Consider the following 24,954-nt stretch of genomic DNA (forward strand, 5'->3'; position numbering starts at 1 on the left):
ATGAGCGGCGCCTGCACGAGCTACGTGAGCGCCGAGCGGGAGGTGGTGCGCGGCTTCAGCTGCCCGCGGCCCGGGGGCGAGGCGGCCGCCGTCTTCTGTTGCGGCTTCCGCGACCACAAGTACTGCTGCGACGACCCGCACAGCTTCTTCCCCTACGAGCACAGCTACATGTGGTGGCTCAGGTACCGGCCCTGGCCCTAACCCCACCTAGAACGCACTCCAGTCTTAGACTGCTTGCTCCATCCTCGGCCCAACCGCGTGCTAAACCCTCAGCCCTCATCCGAGTGCCCACCCCAACGTCAACACCGACCCCCACCCAGCATTTACTCCCTCGGGGTCTCGCCCTGTCACCCGGCTCCCCCTGCAGCCACTTCTCTGCTCCATCCCCCCATTTTGACGCAACCATTACTCAGATCCATCCTTGAATCTCACCCCAACTCCACCCTGAAAAACCTTCACTTCATCCCCACTCCAAACGTCGTCGTCATCCACCACCCTCAACCCAACCTCAAATTACATAAAACCTCCACCCTAACAGCAAACTCCCATCTTGCAACATTCACAGGATACCCAAACCCCTCGCTTATCCAAGTACCCACCAGGGCCCCCTTCCTAATATCATCAGCCTCATCCCTGACCTTACCCTCTCCCCAACAGTGATCCCAGCGCTTACTCGATCAGCAGCCCCAACCTCCCCCTCAGTCCTCCCTGCAACCCCACCTCAGCTCTCCTTCCTCACCCTGACTCCAAACATTATCTAGATCTACATTCAAACTTTACTCTCATATTTAGTCATTCTTTCAGCCACCCCTTCCTGAGAACTTAGCAATACCAGGCCTTGTGGTGAGTTCCAAGCTAAGGCAAAGACCAAAGATTCAGAGTTGCCTCCAAGTTCATCATGAGATGATGACAGAATGCCACAGCAGAAACCAGATCGGTGAAATCTGGGTGAATCCCCACCCACAGGACCTCAGTTTCCCCACTAATTCAGAGGTGGTTAGGCCAGTGCTGACATCCTGGAACCTAAGTTTGGGGCTGAGAGAGCAATAGGTTTCAATCTCTCTGGGTTTCCAAAGGCCTTACCCAGAAAGTAGGACCTGATCCTGAGCCTGCTGTGGGAAACAGGCATCAACAAAAATGGAGTGGGCCATCTCAGTAAACAGTGATCTCCCTGTCCCTGGAGGTATGTGACCTGAGGCTGCCTGCCCTCTGGGTGGGAAAGGACAGTCTGCCTCTAAAACTTCTCTGAGCCTTTGTCTTGTCATCTATCAGATGGGGAGGATGATTTCTGACTAGGGCATGGACCAAATGAGATCAAGAGGTAAAATCAACTTGGCATATGCCACTAACAATCACAGATATTACTGCTTTTTCTAGACTGCTCAATCTGTAATTCTATAGGATTTTCAGATGGCCAGGTTTTCAGATCCTGCACATTTGGCTTCTGTTACCTGGGGAATTATATTCTTTTATTCTCTTCATCCATATTTTCATTCATTCATTATAGCCTTTGCTTTGTGCCAGGTGCTTTGCTAGGCACTAGACACACAAATCAATGATTCCCTCCCTGAGAAGCTCACAGTCCATTTGAAGAGATATGACATGCATCTAAAGTATAGCAATGGAGTATTGAAGACCCCCTGTGTACTTAGTACTGAGCTGAGTACTGAAATATGACAGTGCCTCCCTCCCTTTGAGGTATGGAAATGATGTGGAGCTTTGGGGCTGGTTAGAACCTGGTCCAAACTTTGGCTCTGTCACTTATTAGGTATGTGAATTTGGACAAATTATCTCTGAGTCTCTTGTCATCTTTGAAATGACAATAGCAATACCTGTCTCATGGAATTGTTGTGAGGATTAAGTGGAATAATGCACGTGAAAGTGACTAGTGCATAGAGTAAGCGCTCAACAAAAGGGAGTTCCCTTTCCCTGGTTCATAGGTGGGGAAATTGAAGCTCAGAATATGAAAGAGAATTGTCATGGTAGACTGAGATTTAAAGAACATTACCTAACACCATCCAAGAGCTGGATGTATTCACACATTCACAACCCTGGCATGTCTTCTCTCCATTTTACAGATGAGAAAACTTGAAAGAGGTTAAGTTACTATCTTAGAGTGCCCCAATGAGAGGAAGTGGCAGAACTGGGATGAAAACTCAGGCCTGTCTGGTCCCAAGCCCAGGCTTGACCTGCTGCACAAATGTCTAAATCTAGCCTGGCTCTCCTAACCTGTTCTACTCAGATCACTTGAAAAGACACTGACCCTCTGCTGTCTTCTTGGCACTGTTGTAGCACTTGGAGGCACAGAGGTGAGTAAACCCCTCAGCGCCCAGCCAGGATCCCATCCCTCTACTAACACCCCCTTCCCTATACACCCCTTGTGGTCCCTCTCCTTGCCTTGGACCCTCTTAAGGCATAGAGAGCTTTAGTGGCTCAGACAATGAGGTAGAGGGCTGGATGGGGTGACCTCTGAGGTCACATTGCAGGTTGTGTGCCTCCATTCAGTGACCCCAAGGGCAGCTGAAAGGTTCTAGCCTGCAGGGCTGACTCTTCCTCGGTGTGGATATAACATGATTCACAAACATCACAGACAATTGCAAAATGGAGGAGAGGAACTGGGGCTCTCAGGACATTAGGTGATCAGTATACTCCAAACCCTGAAACAACCCTACTGGCATGTTCCTGTCAGAGCCCCACTATTGCTGGGTGAAGACCTTGTTTTGTTCTGGACTCCATTTGGCCCTTTTCATGAAAGCTGGCCCTTAAAAACAAAAAAATCAGCAGGTAAACACTGTTTCCTTGGCTAGTGCTCAAGGAGAATTGCTGTCTTTAAAAGCATGTCTCAAATGAAGACTCCCTGTGGGAAGCAGCTGGTGCTATCACATCTGGTCGACTTTCCAAACATCCTTTATCCTTAGTTCTGTTTTTTATCAGGATGTGAGCCAAAGGCAGCAGCCTTGCTGGAGGGCAGAATTGGCGGCCAGGCACTGTATATACACCATCTCATTTAATCGTTATGGACGCCTGGTGAGATAGTAACTTTTATGAATGAAGAAAATGAAGATCAAAATGAAGGTGAAGGATTTTTCAGCTTATATGTGAGAGAACCAGGATTCAGACTTAGAACTGTCTAACTCAAAAACCCTAATGAATGTTAGACCACCCCTCTAGTTCTTTCCTAGACATCGCAGTGGGTTACCTATCTTTCAGAGTCATAGATCTGTGAAATCCTAGAAGGCTATCGGCTCTTCAATCCAATTTCCCACCACAGGCAGGAATCTCTAACTTCACTGAAAGGTGGATTCATCCAGGTCTTGTGCAAACCTGTCCAATAATAGGCAACTTACCACCTCTTGAGGTAGTACATTCACCATGGGACAATTCTGATCATTTGAAGTGCATCTTATACTAAGTACAGATTTTCCCCTTGGACCCTCCCCCGTTGTTCCCAGCTCTGTCCTTGGGAGCTGGTTCCTCTGTCCCCAGACAGACCATCAGAGCAGTGCCCATTACCTGACTGACTGCTGATCTGAAATATATCCCTCCAGCTCTCTCATCCACTCCTCAAAGGATCCTACTTTTAGAGGTGTTTTTTTTCCCGCCAGGTGCCCATAGATGTTCCTTGTAAAGGGTATGGTCCCAACCTGAGCACAAGTCCTCCAGATAACAGCCTTATAAATAGTGAGTAGATTTCAAGAAAGGAAGTAGTATTTAGATACTAAACTAAAAAGTACTAAACTAGTACTAAATAACTAAAAAGTACTACATGCTCAATGTGTACCATGTGGAAAGGACAGGAGAAACAAAAAAAAAGTAAAGCAATCATGGGAGATCCAGTGTCTTAGCTTGGGTTCCCCAGAAAACTTGGAAACAAGGATTTGAGGGCGAGTAGTTTATGTGACAAGTGATCCTAGAAAATACTCGTACAGAGTGGCGAAGTGAGATGGAAAGGGAAAGGAGCTAATGATGGTGTGTTACCAAGCAAGTCACCACCAAGGGCCACAAGCACTTAAACTGTTGAACTCTGCCAGCCAGTGTAGATAGAACATATATCTCAGAATCATCCCACCTGAGGGCCAGGAAGCTGGGTATTTACATACCAATTTCTGTCAGTCATTGGCTGTGTGCTGGTGGTACAAGGGAGACATTAATCTTCCTGTACTTCTAACCTGTTCAATATGCAGACAGAGACTCTTCTGGGCCCAGGGAAGCCCTCAGATGAAGAAATACATATGTGGGCATTTGAAACCCTGGCCAGAATATTCCACAATTGTAAGACCCAATGGGACATGGACAGGACATCCACAGCCTGTGCTACACCCGTTAGCATTTTAGTGTATTTCTATCCAAACTTACCTATGTTATGTCATGTATGTATACGTTATTTTATTTTTTTTAAGTTAGGGCTACGCTCTATATTTAGTAGTGGGTCCTGCTTTTTTACTTAACATTATCTCATCAGAATTTATCCTTGATTTTAAATATTTTTTAAAAACACGTTTTTCGTGGCTCTATACTATTCCCCTGCAAGGATATCCAATAATTTATTTAGCCTTGGGAAAACAGACCCACCAAAGCTCTAAGGCATTTCTGTTTAGTGGAAATTAGCCATCAGCTAGCTGGGAGTGAAAACCAACAGAAGTGGCAAAGGCAGGAATAGGGGGCTGGGGTCAGGGTTGCGGGGTGGGCGGGAAAGCAGCAGAAGGAGTCGCAGGCAGAAAGGGCACACAAACAAACCTAACCCCTACTCTTGGGAGAACATCCCGCAGTGTCTGACACAAAGTAGGTGCTCAATATTAGTTACTAACCGCCTACTGTGTGCTGGGGCTTGTACAAGGAGAGAACAAAGCCAGTTAAATATGGTCTCAGTCTGCCTACGAGGAACACAAGAGGAGTGTGTTGAACTACTCTGCACCAAGAATATTGCATATATCATTCATCCTCACTACCACCTGTGAGGTGCTGTGTTTTGATCATTCTCACTTTTCAGACAAAGCAGCTGAGGCTCAAAAGGCTAAAGAATTTCATCAAGATCTCACATCGAAGTTACAGCCTACTTTTCCATAGTTGTATAGTTGCAAACTTTTCCAGACCTCTTTCCTTGTCTTTCCCACCCAAGTTCTTTTCTTTATCTCTTCCTTTTATTTCCTTGTCTTCCCCAACTCTCCCTCTAAAACCCTGAAGTTGTCTTACCCCATAACTTCAATTCTTGCCTCCATCACTATTGAAAAAAAGACAAGTCTAGATGAGATGAAATGGCCTGTTTTGCCTAAAACTTGTTAAAATTCCAGTGAGAAGTTGAAAATGAGATTAATCTGTCAGCAGCTGTCTCCTTCTATTTTTCAGGACCACTTTTAAAAACAGGAGCGTGTGCACACACACACACACACACACACACACACACACACACACACACACATAAAAGATCTCACATCAAGTTAGTTACAGAAGACCTGGGTCCTAAACCAGGTGGGTCTGTAAGAGTTCCAAAGCTCTTTGTTCTTTCCCTACCACATTGGGCTAAATGACCAAATAGAAAGTGCTAAAGGCCCTGAGTAAGGTGTCCTGGCTGGGTGGGCCTCACCTAGGAGTAGAAAGGAGAGAGAAAGAGGACCAAAGAAAGCATTGAGAAGGAGACATTTGAGATGGGCCTTCAAGGACAGGTAAAATTCTGATGTGGGGAGATGATGGGAGGGATCATGTGAAACAGGAAAGACAGTGGCCCCCCAGACGACCCAGAAGGTGGTTGTCTGGAGACCAGGTAACTAAGGTCTGACGTGGGGCAGAGGCAGTGAGGTTGGGGGGTGAGGGACCAGTAGCAGGGAGGTGTTCTAGATGCGGAGTCTAGATGATCCACTAGAGACTGGGTCAGAAATTACTTTGAGGCTGGAAGGACAGCTGGTGTTGAACTAAGATCTGCTATGTGTCTTGATTTTTAAGAAACAGCAGTGTGGGAAGGGCTTTTTAAGATCATCTGTAATTTCTTGGGGTAGGAGCAGGTTGAGAAAAGGAGAGGAGAAGAAAGGGGACACATACTGGGTCCCACCTACATGGTGACACTGAGCCATGTCAAGTTATGTATGGGGTAGGTACTTGCCACGTAGCTGATGTTCTTTCCCATGCTTAGGCCCACAAAGCCTGTTTAAGGCAAGTAGAGACAGAACAACACTTAAGGTTGGCTGATTCCTATAACACCTACAGTGCTTCTCCTGTAACATGCTGCTTCCCGAGGCCTTTCCTGACACTCTGCTCCCCTATGGTTTTCTCTCCCCAGCATCGGCGCTCTTGTGGGCCTGTCCATAGCGGCAGTGGTCCTCCTGGCCTTCATTGTCACCGCCTGTGTGCTTTGTTGCCTGTTCATCCGCTCAAAGCCCCACACAAAGTTGGACCCAGGCTTAAGCTTACAGACTACAGGTAAGAAAGAGGGCACGTGATTTCCTTGTATTCAGCAGGTTAGCACCTTTCCAGAGGGGAGATATTTAGAAATGATGTTTGGAACTGTTGCCTCTTGAGTGTTTCTGGAATATTCTGGAGCTGCAGCACATTTCTCAGGAGGTTTCATTATATGAACATGTCCATCCCAGACTCTTCCATGTGCTCATTGTTAATCAAAATAGTTTGATATAGTCAGCATCCTATTTGTTACAGGAAGATATTATTAAACATCCTACAATATATAGGACAGCACCCTACAATAAAGAATTATCTGACCCAGAATGTCAATAGTGCTGATGTTGAGAAACCCTAGAATAGAGACTCCAGGAACAGAGTAATTAAAATAACATGAACAAAATGTTTAATTTTAAAAATAAGGGAAATATTGGCAAATTTGCCTACATCAAATACAAATAGACATCAAATACAAATATTACAAAAGACACCACACATAAAGTTAAAAAAACAAGTAGTGGACTGCAAAGATATAAATATAAATACACACACACGGTCAATCCTTATTATTCACAGATTCAATGTTTGTGAATTTGCCTACTTGCTAGAATTAATTTGTAACCTCAAAAATCAATACTTTCAGTGTTTTTGAGGTCATCTGCAGATGTGGATGAGCACAGAGCAACAAAAACATTTGAGTTGCCCTATCACACACATTCCCAGCTGAGGTTGGACAAAGCCATGCTCTGCCTTCTTGTTTCAGCTCTCAGGCTTGTTAATGTGTCCTTTTTGAGGTGTATTTAGCGCCATGTTTTTGCATTTTTATGATTTTTGTTGGCAATTTTGCTGTTGAAAATGACCCCCAAATTTAGTGCTGAAGTGCTGTCTAGTATTCCTCTGCACAAAAAGGCTGTCGTGTGCCTTGTGGAAAAAATACATGTGTCCGACACACTTCGTTCAGACAGGAGTTATAAGGCCGTCGGCCATGAGTGAAATGTTAATGAATTAGCAATATATATTAAATAAAGTGTGTTTAAACAGAAACACACACAAAACAAAGTTATATATTGATTGGTTGACAAAAATGTGACCAGAGACTCACAGGAACCTAACTTTGTATTTCTCCAAGAAGCAATGATTCAGTATTCGCTAATTCAGTGTTTGTGGTGACTTTTTAGAATACAACTACAGCAAATAATGAGAATCAACTGTATATAAAATAGAGACAGGATTGATATCCAGAACATATAAGCACACCTTTGAACAAATGAGAAAACCATAATCCACTAAAAGATACAAATACCCAACACACATGAAAAGATGCTCAACCTTACTAATAATCAGGAGAATGCACTTTAAGAATGACATACCTTTTTTAAAAATGATTACATTGGCAAAAATCCAAAAATGGATCACATTAATAGTGAGAAGGTTACGTGGGAGGAATGGATACTCTCATATACCACTGGTAAGAATAAATTGGTAAAACCACTTTGTTGAGCAATTTGGCACTATCCATTTAAACTAAAAATGTATATACCCTATAACTTAGTAATTCTACTTTTCTAATTATCTGCCTTAGAGATATAGTTGCACTAGGAGAGGACTTGTAAAGATGGGTCCCATGACAGCTTGTCACACTGGAAACAAACTAAATGTCCATCAGTAGAGGAATAATAAAATATGATACTGCTGTTAAAAGGAATAAATTAGCTCTAAATAGACCATCTCATTTGCTTTTCACAATACCCAGGCAGAGTACAGATCTTATTACTATCCATTTTACAGATAAGGAAACTGAGACCTAAGCCACCTAGTGAGTGAGTGACAGAGCTAACTCCACCTCCACCTTCCTTCCTCTCTTTATCCCTGTGCTGAGAAAGGGAAGTCACTACCTTATGCCAGATACCATTTGAAACTTTACATGCACTATCTTGTCTAATTTTCCAAACTACCCCAGAGAGGTAGGTGTTATTATCATCCATGTTATAAATGTGAAAACTAGGTTTCAGAGAGGTTAGATGACTTGCCCAAGGGGTCATGGTTCGTAAATTGCGGAGCTGGATTCAAAGATGTGTGTTTTTCTGCCTCCAAAGTCTTACTCTTTCTACCTCACGAGGCCAGTGTGTGGGGTGCTCCCGCTTGTGCCCTGCTCCCCTCATCTCTCCCCACCCCGCAGCCTTTCTAACTTATGGGAACACAGTTCACCCGTTGGTCCTGTGAATGATAACCACCCTCCTGCTTTTCACTGTTCAGCCATCAGCTAGATTATTTGATTTTTCGGTCACCAGGGTTTGACACAGCTTGTGTTCCTGCTTTTTGCTTCTTATTTTTAAGATGGAAAATGCACTTCCTGAGTGTTTACTAAATGACAGCTTTCGGCTCTCTCTGCCTTTTGCCCAGACTCAGCTCTTAGTTCCTCCCTTTCTTCTTCATTAAGTGCAGTCCTCTCCTTCCTCTGAACCCACAGCATCCACCCAGGAGCCTCTTGTCCCTTCTGCATCTGAGATGTTTACAGGCCTCTACCTTACACTCATCGGAGCTTTGCCTCTTATACAGACTTTCATCTGTTTCTGTCTTCCTCTCCAGTAGGACATTTAGAGAGATCATTAATCCCACTTTACAGGAGAGGAACTCAAGGCTCAGCCAGGGGAAGTGAATTGGCCAAGTCTACACAGCTAATGAGCATATGTTGCTGGGATGTCAACCCTGATCTCCCAACTCTAAAGCTCACAATCACTGCACACTGTACCTTGGGTCCTGCTCTCTGAGACTTGGGGCAAGGGCGTGGTGGGGAGTGCCTTGACGAGAGCAGAGTGGAAATAGAACAGAGTTTCTGAAAATAAGCTCCTTCTGCTGCCCAGGTGTTCTGTACTGTCCCATCACCCCCACCCTCCCCCATCTCCCAAACTTGGGATGCAATAAAGAGCGTAACTTTCTTATTCTCGTACTTTGTGAGGAGCTAGCTTGATCAGAACGCCGACCAAGTTCCTACTTTTGTGCTAGGCACTATGCCAAGGACTTTATTTACTTATTTTTATTTATTATTTGGGTGCATTGGGTCTCTGTTGCTACACACAGGCTTTCTCTAGTTGCGGCAAGTGGGGGCTACTCTGTTGCGGTGCGTGGGCTTCTCACTGCAGTGGCTTCTCTTGTTGCAGGGCATGGGCTCTAGGCGCGAGGGCTTCAGTGCTTGTAGTGCATGGACTCAGTAGTTGTGGCACACAGGCTTAGTTGCTCCATGGCATGTGGGATCTTCCCGGACCAGGGATCCAACCCATGTCGCCTGCATTGGCAGGCGGATTCCTAACCATTGCACCACCAGGGAAGTCCTATGCCAAGGACTTTAAACATATTATCTCATTTAACCTGTTCAACTACTATATCAGGTGGTTATTATTAACCCTATTTTGCAGGTGAGATGAGCAAGTGTGGAATTGATTTCCAACCTAGGTATGTCTAATAAGAGACAAAATATTGGGGGGAATAAAAGAGTTCAGTTCTCATTCTCCTCTGAAAAGTGTTGGTGGGGATATCATTAATCAGTTATTCTCACTGACTCACAGGGCTCCTAGAAATCAAACCTGATGTTCTCTCTGCATCAGTGGGTAGCCAAGGCCCAGAAAGTGACAGTCATATCCCATCCCAGCCAACTGGCCAAGGTTTTGCCTCCTGAGTCAAAGATCTTTTCCTGAAGCAGGCCCTCTCACCTTCCAGGAAAGGATCCACTTCCTCAGAGCCCACTGCTTTCTAATTAACCACACTTGGGGAGATGGTACCTATGACCCAAACAAGCCCCAGTGATGGGTCAGTCTTGACTCATCTCCAAGCAGGGAGAGGATCTGAGGACTCCTTTCCTGACTGGTCACCACAGGCTAAGACCCCAGGCAGTGGGGGGACTGGCTGAAAGGTCCCCAGAGAAAGATGTCAGAGAACCTGACTGTAATCCTGCCTTTGTCACTCTTATTGTGTGGCCTTAGGCAAGTCACTTCTCTCTGGGCCTTCATTTACTCTGTAAAATGTGTGCAAAAATACCCACTAAGAAAGTTTGTAAAACTAGAGGTGATGCTACTTAATCTCCGATATGTGGTAGGCTTTTAAAAATGAGTAACCTTCATTTTTATATGTTAGTCTTCTCAAACTGCCTGTTAATATCTCAAATATAGGAATTATGTCTTTTTTTTACATACAATAAATGCATATATTTAAAGTGTACAATTTGATTTTTTTTTTCTTATTAGTAATGTATATATGCCAATTCCAATTTCCCAATTCATTCCCCCCCCAACTCCCCCCCCTTTCCCCAGTTGGTGTCCATATGTTTGTTCTCTATATCTGTGTCTCTATTTCTGCCTTGCAAACCAGTTGATTTGTACCATTTTTCTATACCCTGCATATGTGTTAATATACAATATTTGTTTTCCTTTTTACAGCTGAGTAATATTCCATTGTATATATGTACCACATCTTCTTTATCCATTCCTCTGTTGATGGACATTTAGGTTGCTTCCATGTCCTGGCTATTGTAAATAGTGCTGCAATGAACATTGGAGTGCGTGTGAGGAACTATGTCTTAAATGTCTTTGTATCCCTAACACCTAGCAGAGTTCCTAACCTATACTAAGGGTATGCTTGCTCTGTGAAAAGAGCCCAAGCTTTGGAATCAAGCAAAATAGAAAGTGTATCCTGGATCCAATACTTAATAGCTATGTCAGTGTCAACCTTCTTTGTCTGGGCCTCAGTTATTTACCTATAACATGGAATAATAACACCCACCTCAGAGAGTTGTTAGGGGAATTGGATAAGATTGTTGTACCAGCATGTTTTAGCCAAACATGAATCTTCTTCTTGTAACTTGAAACTTTAACTTTTTATATTTGCCTTTAGGCATCTTTCTCTCCAAGTGCCTTTTGGCTAGCACCTTTATGCGGTGGAATTCCCTCCCCCAGGCTTCAGGCACCCGGGCTGAAGCACTTTAATGATTCTCATTACATATTAGCTAGAAGAAGAGGCAGAAATATGTGTACTCAAGAGTTGGACCACTGCTTATTCTGCTGGTTTCCCTGGAAGGCTAGGGTTGTGGAATTGAAGGCCCTGGGATACACATGTGAGGGAATCCCTGGGATCTGGGAGAATTAGTCATATAAAAAAAGACATGGTGGGTCTACGAGTTCAGTATGAACCTGCATTATGATGCATCTGCCAAAAACAAAGGGGGTGGTGAATGGAATCTTAGGTTACATTAACAGAATTGTAGAGTCTGGAAGCGAGAGAATGATGGTCCTTCTTTACTCCCAATTGAATAGAACACATCAGCCATCACATCTCAGAGGTAACATTTTAGCATCCACTCCACAGGTTCCCAAATGTGAGTTCCAAATATATCACCCAAGCATTCTCAAATATAGCAATGAGGATTCTTGAGCAATTTCCAATATTTCAAAGGTTTTACCAGGACCAAGTTTCTTTGCTTTGAGCTAGAATTATATTAGTCCAAGGAGGGTAATTAACATGGGCTCTTTCCTGCTAATCAGAACTCTTTGACTAATAGGAAATGGAGGAGGAAAATAAAAGATAATAAAAGCAGCCCATTATACAGACAGAATCCTTTACAATTTGGAATTCAAGGGGGGAAAAGATATAGAAAAACGAGGCTAGCCGTAGCTTCTAAACCATATTATAGAACAGTAACAGAGATCCTGAGAGGAGAAGGGGTTAGCCCAAGGTAACACAATGATTAAATATCAGAATGAGGATCCGAGCCAAGGTTTTATAGCTCCTAGAAGTCCAAGGATTCCCCCTGAGCCCTAACTGTCTGCTGCTCAGAGCCCCACAATTTAAGAGGAACTTTGACCAGTCAGAAGGTGATCAGAGGCGGGTGACCAGCTTGGTCTGAGAACCAGAGTATGTGAGTATCAGCTGAAGAGCTGGGGACATTTGGCCTTGAGCAAAGGAGTCTCACAGCCTAGGGCCTGAGGTCTCTGCAAGGCTGTCCTGGGGCACAAGGAAGAGATATTTTGTGAGAAGCTAGAGAACAGAGTTGGGATCGGTGATGGAAACCATAGCGAGGCAATAAAGCTCGGTCTTTCTTAGAATAAGACCTGAAGTACCTTCATTACTGCGGGCTGTATTTGGTTCATCAATTGTAACTCTTGGTTTGAAAAAAAAAAGAGCACCCTCAAGCCTGGAAGGTAACCAGGAAAAGGCTAAATGTGGGATTCAGTGAAGGAGATTCTTGCATTGAATAGAAGATTGAATTAAGTCCCTGTACCAAATGGAATGCCTTAAAATGCATTAAATAATAACAAAGGATCTTAAATAACAAAGGATCCCAAAGAATCTACAAAGCATACACACAGATGCACAAAACAATCTCCTAGACCTAATAAGTGTACTTAGCAAGGTCATAGTATGTAAGGTCAGAACCAAATGTCAATTGTATTTATATATGTCAGCAACAAACAACTGAAGACCAAAATTTTAAATATATCATCTATAGTCACTGAAAAAAATTAAATGCCAGGTATAAAACTAACAAAACATGTACACAGTCTACACGATAAAAACTACAAAATGCTAATGAAGAAAATCAAAGACGACAAATAAATGGAGAGACATACTGTCATGAACTGGAAGACACAACATAGCAAAGATAAAAACTTTATCAAAGAGCTCTTTGATATATACCAAAGAGAGCATCAGCTCTTTGGTATGTATTGACAAACTGATTCTAAGATTTATATGGAAAGACAAAGGAACTAGAATAGCTAAAATAATATTGAAAGACATAAAGTTGGAGGAAATCAACTACTAGATTTTAAGACTTATTATAGAGCAACAGTAATCAGGACAGTGTGGTACTGGAGGAGGGACAGACACATAGATCCCAAGATAGAGTCCAGAAATAGACCCACATCATACATCTGTCCGACAAATTTTTGACAAATGTATAAAAGCAATTCAATGGGGGAAGGATAGTCTTTTCAATAAATGGTGTTAGAACAACTGGACTTCCATAGGTTAAAAAAAAAAAACTGTTACTTAAACCTCATACTTTATATAAAAATTAACTCAAAATAAGTCATAGATCAAAATGTAAACTATACAACTATAAAAATTTTAGAAGAAAACAGGAGAAAATATTCATGAGCTGGGGTTAGGCAAAGAATTCTTAGCAAAGGCCTCAAAAGCACAACTCATTAAAAAAAAATACATTGGTCATTGGTCCAGATCAAAATTCAAAATATTTGTGCTGATAAAGACCCTATTAAGAGGATTAAAAGAAAAGCCCCCAAATACAAAGAAGGAAGGAAGGAGGGAGAAAGGAAGAAAAAGGAAGGAAGGAAGGAAGGAAGGAAGGAAGGAAGGAAGGAAGGAAGGAAGGCAGGCAATCCCAACTGGGGAATAATATTCACATATCTGACAAAGGACTTTTACCCAGAACATATAAAGAATCCCCTAAACTCAACATTAAGAAAACAAACAATCCTGTTAGAAAATGATCAAAAGACTTGAAGAGATACTTCACTGAAGAGGATATACAGATAGCGAAAAAGTACATGAAAATATGTTTCACCTTCATTAGCCAGTAAGGAGACACATATTAAAGCCACAATGAGATTCCACTTCTCATCTCTTAGAAGACCAAAGACACTGACAATGGCAAGTGAGGACATGGAGCGGCTGGATCTCTTATACACTGCTGGTGGGAGTTAAAATGGTTTAGCCACTTGGGAAGACAGTTTGGTGTTTTCATAAAGTTAAACATACTTACTATATGTTAGTTTCCTATGGCCACTTCCTATGGCCAAATTACCACAAACTTGGTGGCTTAACTTAATAGATACATATTCTCTCACAGTTCTGGGGCCAGAAATTCAAAATCAGTTTTGCGGAGCTGAAATCAAAGGCTCCATGGACCCCTTCTGCCACCTCAGGATGCTGGAAGAATGGCTATACTGAATATTCGTCTAATCCAATACTTGGACATTAGTCTGAGGCTTGGACAGTCTTCTATAAACACCTCTATCACCAGGACAAGCAACCCCAAAAGCTTGGACAACCATGAGGAAACAAAGAAACACCATGCAGGCAAAGGAGCAGGAAAAAAACCCACAAGACCAAATAAATGAGGAGGAAATAGGAAAAATGCCTGAAAAAGAATTTAGAGTAATGATAGTAAAAATGATACAAAATCTCGATAACAAATTAGAGAAAGTACAAGAAACAGTTCATAAGAACTCAGAAAAACAAACAGCAATGGATAACAAAATAACTGAAATTAAAAATACTCTAGATGCTCTAACCAGCAGAATGACTGAGGCAGAAGAACGAATAAGTGAGTTGGAAGATAGAATGGAAGAAATAAACGCCACAGAGCAGGAAAAAGATAAAAAAATAAAAAGACTAGAAGACAGCCTCAGAAACCTCAGTGATAACCTTAAACGTACCAACATTCGAATTATAGGCATCCCAGAAGAAGAAGAAAACAAGAAAGGGTCTGTGAAAATATTTGAAGAGGTTCTAGTGGAAAACTTCCCCAACATGGGAAAGGAAATAATGAACCAAGTCCAAGAAGCACAGAGAGTCCCATACAGAATAAACCCAAGGAGAAATACACCAAGACACATATTAATCAAACTAACGACAATTCAACACAAAGAAAAAATATTAAAAGCAGCAAGAGAAAAGCAACAAACAACATATAAGGGAAAACCCATCAGGATAACAGCTGACCTTTCTACAGAAACTCTGCAGGCCAGAAGGGAATGGCAGGATATACTGAAAGTCCTGAAAGAGAGAAACCTACAGCCAAGAATACTTTACCCAGCAAGAATCTCATTCAGATTTGAGGGAGAAATCAAAAGCTTTCCAGACAAGCAAAAGTTAAGAGAATTCAGCACCACCAAACCAGCCTTACAACAAGTGCTAAAGGAACTTCTCTAAGTAGGAAACACAAGAAAAGGAAAACACCTACAAATACAAACCCAAAACAATGAAGAAAATGGTCATTGGAACACACATGTCAATAATCACTTTAAATGTAAATGGATTAAATGCTCCAACCAAAAGACACAGACTGGCTGAATGGATACAAAAACAAGACCCTTCTATATGCTGCCTACAAGAAACCCACTTCAGACCAAGGGATACATATAGACTGAAAGTGAAGGGATGGAAGAAGATATTCCATGCAAATGGAAGTCAAAAGAAAGCTGGAGTAGCAATACTCATATCAGACAAATTAGACTTGAAAGTAAAGACTATTAAAAGAGACAAGGAAGGGCACTACATAATGATCAAGGGATCCATCCAAGAAGAACATATCACAATGGTAAATATCTATGCCCCCAATATAGGAGCACCTCAATACATAAGGCAAATGCTAACAGCTATAAAAGGGGACATCGACAGTAACACAATTATAGTGGGAGACTTGAACACCCCACTTACATCAATGGACAGATCATCCAAACAGAAAATAAATAAAGACACACAAGCTTTAAATGACACATTAGACCATCTTGACTTCATTGATATTTATAGGACATTCCATCCAAAAACGACAGACTACACTTTCTTCTCAAGTGCACACGGAACATTTTCCAGGATAGATCACATCTTGGGTCACAAATCAAACCTCAGCAAATTCAAGAAAATTGAAATCATATCAAGCATCTTCTCAGACCACAACGCCATGAGACTAGATATCAATTACAGGAAAAAAACTGCAAAAAATACAAACACATGGAGGCTAAACAATTCACTATTAAACAACCAAGGAATCACTACAGAAATCAAAGAGGAAATCAAAAAGTATCTAGAAACAAATGACAACGAAAACACAACAACCCAAAACCTATGGGACGCAGCAAAAGCAGTTCTAAGAGGGAAGTTTATAGCAATACAGTCCTACCTTAAGAAACAAGAAAATGATCGAATAAACAACCTAACCTTACACCTCAAACAACTAGAGAAAGAAGAACAAAGAAACCCCAAAGTGAGCAGAAGGAAAGAAATCATAAAGATCAGAGCAGAAATAAATGAAAAAGAAAGGAAGGAAACCATAAGAAAAATAAATAAAACTAAAAGCTGGTTCTTTGAGAAGATTAACAAAATTGATAAACCATTAGCCAGACTCATCAAGAAAAAAAGGGAGAAGATGCAAATCAACAGAATTAGAAATGAAAAAGGAGAAGTCACAACGGACACCTCAGAAATACAAAACATCATGAGAGACTACTACAAGCAACTATATGCCAATCAATTGGATAACCTGGAAGAAATGGATACATTCTTAGAAAAATACAATCTTCCAAGACTGAACCAGGAAGAAATAGAAACCATGAACAGACCAATCACAAGTACAGAAATTGAGGCAGTGATTAAAAATCTCCCAACACACAAAAGCCCAGGACCAGATGGATTCACAGGCGAATTCTATCAAACATTTCGAGAAGAGTTAACACCTATCCTTCTCAAACTCTTCCAAAATATTGCAGAAGGCGGAGCACTCCCAAACTCATTCTATGAGGCTACCATCACCCTGATACCAAAACCAGGCAAAGATGTCACAAAAAAAGAAAACTACAGACCAATATCACTGATGAATATAGATGCAAAAATCCTCAACAAAATACTAGCTAACAGACTGCAACAGCACATTAAAAAAATCATACACCACGATCAAGTGGGGTTTATCCCTGGGATGCAAGGATTCTTCAATATACGCAAATCAATCAACGTGATACATCATATCAACAAATTGAAGGATAAAAACCATATGATCATTTCAATAGATGCAGAAAAAGCTTTTGACAAAGTTCAACATCCATTTATGATAAAAGCTCTCCAGAAAATGGGCATAGAAGGAAATTACCTCAACATCATAAAAGCCATATATGACAAACCAAAAGCCAACATTGTTCTTAATGGAGAAAAACTGGAAGAATTCCCTCTAAGAACAGGAACAAGACAAGGGTGTCCACTCTCACCACTGTTATTCAACATAGTTTTGGAAGTGTTAGCCACAGCAATCAGAGAAGAAAAAGAAATTAAAGGAATCCAAATTGGAAAAGAAGAAGTAAAATTGTCACTCTTTGCAGATGACATGATACTATATATAGAAAACCCTAAAGACTCTACCAGAAAACTGCTAGCACTCATTGATGAGTTTAGTAAAGTAGCAGGATACAAAATTAATGCACAGAAATCTCTTGCATTCCTATACACTAACAACGGAAGAGCAGAAAGAGAAATTAAGGAAACTCTCCCATTCACCATTGCAACCAAAAGAATAAAATACCTAGGAATAAACCTGCCTAAGGAGGCAAAAGATCTGTATGCAGAAAACTTTAAGACATTGATGAAAGAAATCAAAGATGACATAAACAGATGGAGGGATATACCATGTTCCTGGATTGGAAGAATCAACATCGTGAAAATGACTGTACTACCCAAAGCAATTTACAGATTTAATGCAATCCCGATCAGATTACCAATGGCATTTTTCACAGAACTAGAGCAAGAAATCTTACGATTTGTATGGAAACGCAAAAGACCCCGAATAGCCAAAGCAATCTTGAGAAGGAAAAATGGAGTTGGTGGAATCAGGCTTCCTGACTTCAAACTATACTACAAGGCCATAGTGATCAAGACAGTATGGTACTGGCACAAAAATAGAAAGGAAGATCAATGGAACAGAATAGAGAACTCAGAAGTAAGCCCAAACACATATGGGCACCTTATCTTTGACAAAGGAGGCACGAGTATACAATGGAAAAAAGACAGCCTCTTCAATAAGTGGTGCTGGGAAAATTGGACAGCAACATGTCAAAGAATGAAATTAGAACACTTCCTAACACCATACACAAAAATAAACTCCAAATGGATTAAAGACCTACATATAAGGCCAGACACTATCAAACTCCTAGAGGAAAACATAGGCAGAACACTCTTTGACATACATCAAAGCAACATCCTTTTTGACCCACCTCCTAGAATCATGGAAATAAAATCAAGAATAAACGAATGGGACCTCATGAAACTTAAAAGCTTTTGCACAGCAAAAGAAACCATAAACAAGACTAAAAGGCAACCCTCAGAATGGGAAAAAATAATTGCCTATGAAACAACGGACAAAGGATTAACCTCCAAAATATACAAGCAGCTCATGCAGCTTCATACCAAAAAAGCAAATAACCCAATCCACAAATGGGCAGAAGACCTAAATAGACACTTCTCCAAAGAAGACATACAGATGGCCAACAAACACATGAAAAGATGCTCAACATCACTCATCATCAGAGAAATGCAAGTCAAAGCCACAATGAGGTATCACCTCACACCAATCAGAATGGCCATCATCACAAAGTCTGGAAACAACAAATGTTGGAGAGGGTGTGGAGAAAAGGGAACTCTACTGCACTGTTGGTGGGACTGCAAGTTGGTACAGCCACTATGGAAAACAATTTGGAGGTTCCTTAAAAAACTACAAATAGAACTACCATATGATCCAGTCATCCCACTCCTGGGCATATACCCAAAGAAAACCATAATCCCAAAAGAAACTTGTACCATAATGTTTATTGCAGCACTCTTTACAATAGCCAGGACATGGAAGCAACCTAAATGCCCATCAACAAATGAATGGATACAGAAGATGTGGCATATATATACAATGGAATATTACTCAGCTCTAAAAAGGGATGAGATGGAGCTATATGTAATGAGGTGGATAGAACTACAATCTGTCATACAGAGTGAAGTAAGTCAGAAAGAGAAAGACAAATATTGTATGCTAACTCACATATACGGAATCTAAAAATGGTACTGATGAACTCAGTGACAAGAACAGGGAAGCAGATACAGGGAATGGACTGGAGAACTCGAGGTATGGGAGGGGGCGGGGGGTGAAGGGGAAACTGAGAAGAAGCGGGAGAGTAGTACAGACATATATATACTACCAACTGTAAAATAGTGGGAAGTTGTTGTATAACAAAGGGAGTCCAACTCGAGGATGGAAGATGGCTTAGAGGACTGGGGCAGGGAGGGTGGGGGGGAATCGAGGGGGGGGCGTCAAGGAAGGGAGGGAATATGGGGATATGTGTATAAAAACAGTTGATTGAACCTGGTGTACCCCCCAAAAAAATAAAATAAAATAAAATAAAATAAAAAAAAAAAAAAAAAAAAAAAGGCTCCATGGGCGAGTCTCTTCCTTGCCTCTTCCAGTTTCTTTTCTGGTGAATGCCAGCATTCCTTTGCTTATTGTTTTAGCATTCCCATCTCTACCTCTGTCTTTACATCACTGTCTGTGTCTGTCTCCCTCTGGCTTTCTCTTATAAGAACACTTGTGATGGCATATTGGGCCCGTCCAGATAATTGAGGATAATTTTATCTCAAAAGCCTTAATTTCACATCTGCAAAAACCATATAAGGTGACATTCACAGGTTCCAGAGATTGAGACCTGATATCTTTGGGGGTCACCGTTCAATCCACTTTACCATACAAAACAGCGATCACACACCTAAGTTATCTTAGGGAAATAAAAATGTGTGTCTGCACAAAAACCTATATACAAATATTCATAGCAACTTTATTTTCTTTATTTACTTATTTTTTTACTGCTTAATTATAGCTCTTTATTTTTAGCTGCTGAACTGCCAAAACAGTGTGGCCATTTTCAAGGGCAAGGGAAGGGGAATAACCAGTGTATTTTTGTTGTATGTGATGGAATATTTTGCTGCGTATGCATCAGTAAATTACAACATATTTTGTACACAAACACATAAAAATGTAAGTTTTGGCATGAGCAGCTTCATTTTTAATAGACAAAAACTGAAAACAACCCAGATGTTCTTCAGTGGGCAAATGGTACAACCATACAGTGGGATATAAGCAGCCATAAAAACGAATGAACTGCCAATACACAGGACAACTTGAGTGGACTGCGAGGGTATTCAACAGTGTGGAAGAAGCCCATCTCAAAAGGTTGTGCCCTGCCGTAATTCCATCTATATAACACTTCTTAAATGACAAAATTACAGTGTGGAGAAGGGGTTCGTGGTTACCAGAGTCAGGTTTAGGAGGAAGGTATGACTATAAAGGGGTAGCATGAGGAAGTTTCTGTGTGGTAATGGAACAGGCCTTTATCCTGATTGTGGCAGTGCTTATATAAATCTATACATGTGATAAGCTTTCATAGTACTATACACCAAAGGAAAGTCCATATAAAAAAATGGGTAGAATTGAATAGGATCTGAGGTTTAATCAATTGCACTATATCAGTATCAGTCTCCTAGTTTTGAAATTACTCCATGGTTTTGTAAGATGTTCTCATTGGGGAATGCTGGGTGAAGGGTACAATGGAACTCTCTACTATTTTTGTAACTTTTGGTGAGTCTTAAGTTATTAAAAATAGAAAGTTCAAAACAAAACAACAATGGAAATTTATCGTCTCTGTAGATGAGAAGACCAAAAGTAGGGTGCGCTTTAGGAATGCTTTCAATATAAGTTCACAATGTCCTCAGCCTTACAGCTCTGTGCTCTAAGATTCTCTCAGCACTGCCCTCTATCTTGTGTTGGCTTTCTCTTCAGACTGACTTTTCCCATGGTAGTAAATTGGCTGCCAGCAGTCCATAGGACTGTGTGCTTTTTGTTCCCATCTAGCCAGGAGGAGAAAGAGGGAGCTATCTCTTCCTTTGGGCGGGGGCGGGGGGGGGGGGGAAGGCCTGAGCTCTGCTCTGATTGGACCACCTCAGGTCATGTGCCCACCCCAAACCAATCACTGTACCCAGGGAAATGCTATGCTCTGATTGCCCATCCCTGTAGCAAAGGGACAGGATTTCTTGATGGGCTCAGGTCAGTCAGGCTCCACTCCTGGAGCAGAAATGGGGCCAATCCTACCCAAATATAATTGCCATTACTGGGTGGGAAGAGGTGGAATGGATGCTGTGTAGCCAACTCCAATGTCCTGTACAGCCTCCTTCTTGAAATTCACTCTTCCCTTGGTTTCAGAGGTGCCATTCATCCTTGGTTTCTTCCATCAATGGTCTTAAAGCATAGGAGTTTTCTAGACAAAGAAGATATAAAATATCATTCCAGACAGAAGAAATAGTAAAAATAGAGACCCAGAAAAGTGAAGGAATGGACCCATTCAGGGAACAATGAAATTTTGGTGTAATAAAGCATAGAGTTCTTTTTTTCTTTTTTTTCATCTTTATTGGAGTATAATTGCTTTACAATGTTGTTAGTTTCTGCTGTGCAACAAAGTGAATCAGCTGTATGTTATACATATATCCCCATATTCCCTCCCTCCTAAACCTCCCTCCCACCCTCCCTATCCCACCCCTCTAGGTCATCACAAAGCATCGAGTTGATCTCGCTGTGCTCTGCAGCAGCTTCCCACTAGCCATTTATTTTACATTTGGTTGTATATATGTCAATGCTACTCTCTCATTTCGTCCCAGCTTCCCCTCCCCACCCCTGCCTGTATCCTCAAGTTCGTTCTCTGTGTCTGTATCTCTATTCCTGCCCTGCCACTAGGTTCATCAGTACCATTTTTCTAGATTCCATATATATGCATTAGCATATGGTATTTGTTTTTCTCTTTCTGACTTACTTCACTCTGTATGACAGACTCTAGGTCCGTCCACCTCACTGCAAATAACTCAGTTCCGTTCCTTTTTATGGCTGAGTAATATTCCATTGTATATATGTGCCACATCTTCTTTATCCATTCATCTGTTGATGGACAATTAGGTTGCTTCCATGTCCTGGCTATTGTAAATAGTTCTGCAATGAATATTGTGGTGCATGTATCTTTTTGAACTATGGTGTTCTCAGGGTGTATGCCCAGTAGTGGGATGAGGGAAGAGTAGCAGTAAAAAAGTTAGAGAAGGTATGGGGCTACTACATGAAGAACCTTGAATGCCACCTCAAGGATCACAGCTAATGGGAAGACATTGAATGCTTTTGAGAAAAAGCAGTACATGGACTCGACCTTAGAAAGATCTCCCTGGCTATAGCCTGGAGGATGGTCTGGAGGGGGCCTAACTAAAGGCTGTTTTGTCTGGGCAGAAGAAAATGAAAGCCTGACCTAGTATGGTGGTGTTGAGGATGGAGAGAATGGGTGGACACGGCAGATGGTGATTTGGTAGAATCAAGAGGACCTGCCGAATTGCTTGACTTTGGAAAGAGTAGGGGGAGAAAGTGTGACAGTTGACTCACATTTCTGGGTTGAAACCTTGATACACATTTTATCCAAAAAGACAAGAATGCTTAATTGTGTCAAATGTTCCCGATAAGCCAAGGGAGACAATGACTTATAAGTAACCATGAGATTTAGTGACAAAAAGTTTTAAGTTCTGTTGAGGGCAGAAACCAAGGAGGTTGCAGCAGAATAAGTCATGAATGGGAAGTGGGAAATAATAAGGCTAAGTGAGCTTCCTATCAAGATCAGGTGTAAAAGGAGGAGAGGATAAGTCAGTAGATGAAGGGAGTCATGAAATCTATTCTTAAAGCAGAGCATAATATATGTTTTTAAAATTTCCAGCACTTCCCTGCAGGCTAGCTGTGTGGTAAGCCTGTATCTTCATCTATAAAATAATTTTTTAATAGTACCTACCACATAGGTTTATGGTGAAGGTGAAGTCTTCACCTCTCCTAACTATTGTTTATCGTCTATCTCCCCCATTAAATTTTAAGTTCGTGAGAGACATCGACAGCTCCTAGTTCATGATGTGGTATATGGATAATGAATATTTGTTAAATAATGATGCATTTAAGACTCTGAGCACAATCCTGCCCAAGGTAAGCACTCAGGGAAATTCAGCACGTACATGATTCTGATGGAAGGGAAGGGCTGCAGGAGGACGCCCCATGCCCTTGGCTTGCTGTCTTCCAGACCCTGACGAGGTACCCCCTGACTGCCAAGGTGGGAATTCAGTGGCGGTGCCAAGAGGGAGCCCTCTCGGGCAGAGTCACCCCTTGCTGAACCCATGGCTGGACTGCAATGAGGAGCAGGCTACGGACCCCCAAACGCCTCCTCCAGCACTGCTTCATGGCTACAGTGACCGCCGGTGACATTCTGGGCAGCCCTAGGAGGCCCCAGTCCCCAGTCTAGACCCAGCCCCATAAGCAACCAATAAACGTCTCTACACCATCCTCTTCTGGAGTCTCTCATTTTGGTGGGGATAATCAAAGGGACTTTGGAACCTAGCGGGATACATGAGGGCTTTTCCTAGCAAACCCACTCAGGTCCTACTGTGGACCCCGTTATAGTGCTCTGCCTGCCCCACTGTGGGCCAAAGGGACATGGGTCCCCAGTAAAATGGTCATAACAACTCTGTGCGATCAGCGAGAAACCTGGGGCCTGTGGAGACTCAGAGGAGCCCCTCACCTAACCTGGGGAGTCAGAGTATTCTGACTTGGTCTTTCTGCCACAGAGCAGATGGACTTAGGAAACCCAGGGAAGATGACCAGGACGCAGAAGCAGGTGACTCCTGCCCCTCCGGCAGCTCTGCGTCGCTCCTGGAGTGAGTCCCTTGCCAAAGAACAGAATGAGAGGGTGTGTAGCGTACAGACACAGGGCCCAGCCATGTTTAATATCATTCAGTTCCTCACGTGAATGAAAGAGTTCGTGATCAAGTGATGGGGAACGAATGGTTAATAGGCTCCACGGTGTGGCCTTGACAAAGTCCCTTAGTCTCTCTGAGCCTCAGGTCCCTTGCAGGGTTATGATGAGTGTTCAATGAGATGATGGATACGAACTCTCTTCCTAAACATGAAAGTGCTACAAAAACTTAAAAAATTACAGGTGAGTGTTTTTCCATGTAACATAGTGATTAAAAGCAGGGACTCTGGAGCCAAATGCCTGGTTCAAATCCTGTCCCTGCACTTACTTGCTGAGTAACATTCGTGCCTAATCATCTGTACAAGCAGGGATAACAGTAATATCTACTTCATAAGGTTTGGGGGAGGATTAAATGACTTAGTCCGTGCAAAGTATCAATACTTAGGACAATGTTGGCAAATGGAAAGCATTGTGTTAGCTATTATTATTGGGTTTTTTAAAATGTCATTAGTCTGATAGCAAAAAAATCTTAGGGCAGGATGCTGACCGCTGCCCCTCTCTCTCAGTTGCTTTCCTTATCTTAATTTTGGCAATGATTTTAGACTTTGCCTTGGGGGTGCAAGGCAAGGATGGGGAGACTCAGTAGCCACTGAAAGCAGTTCTTGACATTTCTGACAGTGACATGACCTGCTGCTGGATTTGGCAACAGTGAAATGGTCACTCTTCGATATCTGTGCATGGGGCCTGAACCAGCCAAGGGCATATGATGGGCAGGGAGGCAGGGCGAGTCACCCTCAGATGTGCCCTAGGCTGCAAATCAAGGGACCTCGGTTCTGGTCTTGCTTTATTTGTGGTCTTGTGTGTGTGTGTGTGTGTGTGTGTGTGTGTGTGTGTGTGTGTGTTATATCCAGCACTCTAAACCCAGTACCTTTGTCCCCTTATTGCACATTCTGTGGTGTCTATCTTGTGCAGGTTACCAGAAACAACAGGG

The 24,954-nt window shown here is 42.1% G+C and overlaps 2 protein-coding genes across 2 annotated transcripts in view; one reads left to right on the plus strand and one right to left on the minus strand.

The window, feature by feature from the left end:
- On the plus strand, nucleotides 1–23,544 carry SHISAL2A (shisa like 2A). Its single transcript, XM_057710906.1, is given in 4 exon segments — nucleotides 1–182; nucleotides 6,275–6,414; nucleotides 23,295–23,422; nucleotides 23,424–23,544. Coding segments are annotated over 4 exon segments (540 nt in total). The 3' UTR covers nucleotides 23,514–23,544.
- LOC130838143 (cytochrome c oxidase assembly factor 7) overlaps nucleotides 21,165–24,954 on the minus strand; it is a 42,977-nt gene continuing 39,187 nt past the window's right edge. Inside the window, exon 5 of the transcript XR_009049631.1 lies at nucleotides 21,165–21,461. The gene's annotated coding sequence lies outside the window, so the exon portion shown is untranslated. The remainder of the gene's footprint in view (nucleotides 21,462–24,954) is intronic.

This window comes from Hippopotamus amphibius, chromosome 1, assembly GCF_030028045.1.
Source record: "Hippopotamus amphibius kiboko isolate mHipAmp2 chromosome 1, mHipAmp2.hap2, whole genome shotgun sequence".
Classification (NCBI taxonomy): Eukaryota; Metazoa; Chordata; class Mammalia; order Artiodactyla; family Hippopotamidae; genus Hippopotamus; species Hippopotamus amphibius.